This window comes from Balaenoptera ricei, chromosome 5 (genome assembly GCF_028023285.1).
Source record: "Balaenoptera ricei isolate mBalRic1 chromosome 5, mBalRic1.hap2, whole genome shotgun sequence".
Classification (NCBI taxonomy): Eukaryota; Metazoa; Chordata; class Mammalia; order Artiodactyla; family Balaenopteridae; genus Balaenoptera; species Balaenoptera ricei.
The window spans coordinates 101,910,154-101,915,998 of NC_082643.1; the positions used below are offsets into that span (position 1 = coordinate 101,910,154).

Here is a 5,845-nt window from a genome sequence, read left to right on the forward strand (position 1 = left end):
GAGGCGCTCAGGAGGGGACTGCAGCCGCAGAGGGGCCTCACTGATCCTCCCCCCACGTCCTCCGAGGGCCAGACCCCGGCCCGCCCCTAAGGGCGCGAGGCGATGAGATAATCCAGCTGAGCTGCGAAAGGAGAGCTTCTGGCGCTGGATTGGGGGGGAGGGGGTCTCTGGGCGGGGTGGGCCTCGGAAGTGGGGGTGAGGGTCGGCGCTGATCCGGGGCCAGAGGGGGGCGGAGGCTGCTGGGCAGCCCAGGAGTGGGCTGCAGGGGCCTCGCTCGCGGGGCTCACTCGCGCTGCGGCGGCCCGCGCGCTCCATTCAGCTCGGAGCTGCCCCGCGCCCCAGCCGCCCGCCCGGCCGGCAGCTCCGGCCCGCGGCGCAGATGGCTGTGCGCGGCGCCAACACCTTGACGCCCTTCTCCATCCAGGCGATCCTCAACAAGAAAGAGGAGCGCGGCGGGCTGCCCGCGACGGAGGGGCGCCCCGTACCCGGCGGTACAGCGGTGGCAGCGGCGCCCGCTGTCTGTTGCTGGCGGCTCTTTGGGGAGACAGACGCGGGCGCGCTGGGGGGCGCCGAGGACTCTCTGCTGGCGTCGCCTCCTGGGACCAGAACGGCTGCGGGGCGGACCACGGAGAGCCCGGGCGGCTGGGATTCGGACTCGGCGCTGAGCGAGGAGAACGAGGGCGGGCGGCGCTGCGCGGACCCGCCGGGGGCCAGCGGGGCCTGCCGTGCAGGGGCGACCCTGGGCCTCGGCCAGCCGGTCTGTGAGCTGCCTGCAGCCAAGGACCTGGAGGAGGAAGCCGCGGGCCGGAGCGACAGTGAGATGTCGGCCAGCGTCTCAGGTCGGCTGAGGCTTCGCGGGGAAGGGGGCCGGGCTGAGGGGTTGGGCAAGGAGAGCAACTACGCCGAGTGGGGTGGGCCTGCTGTTAGCACCTTGTTCCCTGGGCCCCCCGGGTTAGCCAAGACCCTAAGCTCTGCGCACCGGCGCGGGCTGCTCTAACTCTCCGGCAAATGAGCCCGAGAGAGGACCGAGAAAGTCCTCAGAACGCTGCGTCCTGGGGTAAAGCCTCAGACGACGTCGTGGGGCAGTGTGCTTTAGACCAGACTGGGAGAGAACCACTGCACCCTGGCTTTGAGTCCATTGCCAGTGCCTTCGGCCGAGTCTGTCTCCAAATCCCCAAAATCGAGGAAAGGGAAGAGCGAGGGTCCCAGAAACCTCGGGTAGCCAGTATCCAGGCCCTGGCCCAGAGATCAGAGATGCTCCCAGCTCGAGGTCTCAGAGCCCGCCCCGCAGCTCAAAGATAGGTAACGAGGGATAATTTCAAGTGAGCCGAAGGCCAACCGAGCCCGAGCTTCGGGAGGAGGGTTTATTTAGCTTTCCCAGACCCCAGGCCCAGGAGACCTGTGCCGGGCTGAGGACCCAAGAGCTGGAGGCAAACCCTGCAGCCAGCTGAAGGCAGAGGGGCTTGATTTAGGTCATCCCAGACTCAGCATGGGGAGGAACCTCCTCAACCACGGGCTGGCACGTCATTTGGTCAGAAAGACCCCCGTGCCTGCCCCGTCGGTTGGACGGTGCCGTAGGCCTCATGCTGGCCCCAAGCAAATATTATCTGCTGCAGGCCAGAGTGCTGGACCTCCCTGCTAGGGTTCTGCGGGGAGAGCGGGGAAGAGGCGGAGGAGCTGGCGTCAGATTAGGGTCCAAGGATTCGAAGCGGGGACACCCCTCTACCCCCAATCCCAGCCCTCCTTTCATTGCCTTTGTAAGAGAGGGAGAAGCCTACCTATGGTCTTGGCTCAGCCTATTGCCATAGCCCTCCCACAGTTCCGGGTGGATGGGGGCGTAAGACTCCGAATACTTCTGTCTCCAGGATCCGTCTCCCCACTTGCTCTTTACGTGCAGCCAACACGTGTGTGCTGTGACGATGCGTGTGTGAGCCTGAGTGTGGGGAGGCGGGTGAACCCAGGGAGAGTATCCGAAACGCCATCTAGAACCCCAGGGCTGAGGGCTGAGGGCTGAGGGCGGAGAAGGCTTGCGAGGATGCTCAGGCCCAATGCCCACATTGCTGAGAGGAGCCTGGAGCCCAGAGAGGGCGAGGAGCTGGATCTTGGCAGCACAGCGTTGATACAGCGGCTGAGTTCGTTGCCGGCTCACAACAAGATTAGCTGCAGGAAGCGAGTGGGGCAGGGTTCTAAGACTTGCCTCCCGGACCCGCGGCTTCCAGGCCCTCCCCACCACTCCCGCGACATGAAAGTGTATTTCCGCCCCCCACCCCGACCACAGCGGTTGAGGCCGGACCTCACTCCTCTGTGGCACTGACAGTGTCTCGTTTCTCTTCCCACTGGGTCCACAGGCGACCGCAGCCCGAGGGTCGAGGAAGACGGCGTTGGCACAGGAGGCGCCCGCGTGCCCACGTTGTGCAGCGGCAGCGGCGGCGGGCCCGCGGGCGGCGCAGAGGAGGAGGAGGAGCCCGTGGCGCCCAAGCCGCGCAAGAAGCGCTCGCGCGCCGCCTTCTCCCACGCACAGGTCTTTGAGCTGGAGCGCCGCTTCAACCACCAGCGCTACCTGTCCGGGCCCGAGCGCGCAGACCTGGCCGCGTCGCTGAAGCTCACCGAGACGCAGGTGAAGATCTGGTTCCAGAACCGTCGCTACAAGACCAAGCGCCGACAGATGGCCGCCGACCTACTGGCCTCGGCGCCCGCCGCCAAGAAGGTGGCAGTGAAGGTGCTGGTGCGCGACGACCAGAGACAGTACCTGCCCGGAGAGGTGCTGCGGCCTCCTTCGCTGCTGCCACTGCAGCCCTCCTACTATTACCCTTATTACTGCCTCCCCGGCTGGGCACTCTCCACGTGTGCGGCCGCCGCGGGCACCCAGTGAGCCGGCCTGGGGTGAGGCAGCGAATGATCCCCGCGCTCCAGCTCCAGACGGGCGCTGATGGCTGTGCAGGTTGTGCCCTGTACTGGGGCGCCCCGCGGAGGGGGCAGGTGGAGGATGAAATCCAGCCCTGGCTCTGCTCTCCAGGACGTGCGCCCTGGCAGCGGGACTGGGTCTACCCAGAGGGGGGCGCCTTTTTCTAGTTTGAACAGAGGCATCCTATGGCCTAGGGACCCTGTTCCTACCCCCCACCCCACTTGCTTGGAAGCCCTTGGACATTATTTATTACCACCATAATGTTGGGTTTGGATTGTGTCTGCCTGGGGATGGCGTTTCCCAGAGAGGAGAGAACTCCTGGAGACCACACAAGCCTGAATCCCAGAATTTCAGGCCTGCCGGGAGCTTCGTGCGCTAGGCCACACTAGTTCATGGTATCCATGCTACCAATCTATGTGTATCTACATATCTATTATTTTTGGAAATTGCAATTGTTACAAAGGGGTTTAGAGCCCTGGCAGCCCCAAGGAGCCCCAGGCTAGGGGTTCATTGAACCATGAAATGTTTGGTTTGCGGGCCCTCCTCCCCACCCCTCCCCGGTGTCAGAGCTCGGGTGGGGGCGCCTAATTGGGTGCTGAATGTATGGAAGGGAGCCTCTGAGCACAGGGCAGGGCAAGGGCCCCGCATCTTCCCTCTCGGAGGTCCAGGCTGCGACCAACTGGGGGAGCTCCTGGGAGCCCCCGAACCAGGAGAAAGGAAACCCAGGAGTCCTTCGCAGAACCTTTCTTTCTTTCTTTCTTTCTTTCTTTCTTTCTTTCTCTCTCTCTCTCTCTCTCTCTCTTTCTTTCTTTCTTTCTCTCCTTTCTTTCTTTCGGAGGTTAAAACTTGTAGCACTTTTCAGTTGCTTGTATTCAAATGATGGTTATTTTTGTATTCAATGTGAATATCCTTGACCGGCCTTTCCTCGGCGTCCTCTGCAGTTCGGCCGCTGGGCCCAGTCTCTACCGTTTAGCCTCGGCGACTCCTGCGTCCTGACCCAGGATTCTCCCATCCCTGTCCCTGCAACCTAAGACAGGTGATCCTGTCAACCTCGTGTCAACCTCGCCGCTTGTCGCCTCCTTAAGGGCACTGTGCACTCAACTAGAGTATTAACTTTAAAAAGATTTGTGAAATTTGGAAGTTCTATTCGTTGTATTTTTTTTCCTTTAATTTATAAACTTTTAGTTTAACATGCCCTCCTGGACGCCGTGTTTTCTCTGAGCCTCTCTCTGTGCGGCTTTGGGGGAACCGGTAACGTGGGCTCATTTTCCCAACTTGTTTTCAGTCCAGGACAGGACACCTCGCTCCTCGCGGAAGTCGCCTCGCTGCTCACCCTCAGGAAGCATTTAAATCTGCGCAGCTCAGGGAATCGTCATTTCTGGGACTTTGCAGGAGTCACAGAGGAATCTTACTGAATCCGGAGCAAATACCTAGGATTCCCGTTTTTACTCGTGGGCACTAGTGTCAGAGTCTAGGAAGCATCCGTAGCTGAACCCGCTCCCAATTTCCATCCCCCACCCTAACCTTTTCACTCCTCCACCTGCCAGCATCCTCTCTGCTTTCGATTTTCTGAGCGTTTTCTCTAAGCGTTCCTGTCATTATTTCATTTCCAGAATAGGCAAAAACTCTCGCTGGAATTCTGAAGCGGTTAGGGGAGAACGAGGAGCTAATAAGGTGTGTCCCGGGGAGGGTCACCTGTGCTTTGACCCCTGCCGGGTGCAAATGACACTGCACCTTGTTCCAAAGCGCTTCCACTCACTCCCTCAGTGACACGTCGTCACTTGATCCGCACAGAAGCCCACCGTGGGAGCAGAGGATGGGCAGGGAGATGGTTATTTATTACTCCATTTTAAAGATGAATGCGCCCCGCCGGCGTTCCCCAGAATGACTCCCCAGATGCCAAGGATTCAACGGAGCGAAGCGCTCACCGCTACACGCCCCTCACATCGGGTCTGGGGAGAGCAAGGAAGAGTTAATGCCACACTGCAGGCGCCAAGGCCCCCAGTCCGTGGCCTCAGTCGGGAAAACACTGAAACTCAGGCCCGGGCTACTTTCAATTTCATCTCAGCAGATAGGCCGCCTCGCCCTCCTCCTCCGCCTGCGATCTTTCCCAGCCTTGGACCCTCGGGCCTTGGCACCCCAAAGGCCTTGGCCGGGCTTCTGCTACCCCTCAGCCCGGAGGGGGCAGAGAGTCGCGACAAAGGCTTTACGAAACGATTCCCGCTTCTGGAAACAGTGAGACGCCAAGGGAAAAGCAAACGCCCTCAGGAGATGCACACCCTCGCCCCCAAGTCCAACTACTTTCCAAAGGATACCTGCAATCGTTTTGTTTCTTTTTGACATGTTTTTAAAATTCCACTTTAATTTCATCATTAATCATGAATGCGTTTTCCTTATAGAAAGTTAGAAGTTTTCCAATAATGCTAGGATCCCTTTTCTCTCCAGAGATCGCCATTACTGAGGGTTTTTTTAGGGGGGGCAGTTTTTTTTCCCCCTTCTGAAAACGTCAATTGTTTGTGGCTGCGTCCTAAGAGGGTAGTTTGCTCTCCATCCTTGCGGATTTGGAATCCAGAGGACTGGGGAGTTTCTTCCGTAGGCCAGGCGGCGCCCCTTCCCTTCCTCGTCCCCTCTCCGGCTCCCTGCCTGGGTCAGTTCTACTGGGCTGGCTCGAGTCGCTCGGGAAAAATGACTCAAACGAATTCAGTTTGACCCGGATTGTGGCAGTTTCACTCTGAGCTGCTCCGCGGCTGGCGTTGGCGCGAACGCTGTTAAGATCTGATTCCAGGAGCTGGAGGCAGCCTCCGGGTCCAGCCCACCCTCCGAAGATTTCCCACCGCATTTCGTGACCCAAGATGTATGTCTCTACCTGGACCCCAGGCCGCAAATGCGGCTCCTGTTGGAAATTTTCGGTATTACTTTCTTCGTTTCCTTTTCCTTCTC

At 59.8% G+C, this 5,845-nt stretch overlaps 1 protein-coding gene across 1 annotated transcript; it reads left to right on the plus strand.

Annotated features, from left to right (window-relative positions):
* Nucleotides 1-379: 379 nt before the first annotated feature.
* Nucleotides 380-2,872, plus strand: NKX3-2 (NK3 homeobox 2). Its single transcript, XM_059924174.1, has 2 exons — nucleotides 380-839; nucleotides 2,349-2,872. The coding sequence occupies exons 1-2, from the start codon at nucleotides 380-382 to the stop codon at nucleotides 2,870-2,872; spliced, it is 984 nt and encodes a 327-aa protein (XP_059780157.1).
* Nucleotides 2,873-5,845: the final 2,973 nt, after the last annotated feature.

What these genes read in the sequence shown, in the direction of transcription:
- NKX3-2 (XM_059924174.1), top strand. Translation starts at nt 380, where the DNA reads ATGGCTGTGCGCGGCGCCAACACCTTGACGCCCTTCTCCATCCAGGCG. An exon ending in GATGTCGGCCAGCGTCTCAG is followed by an intron (nt 840 to 2,348) that starts GTCGGCTGAGGC and finishes CTGGGTCCACAG; the next exon opens with GCGACCGCAGCCCGAGGGTC.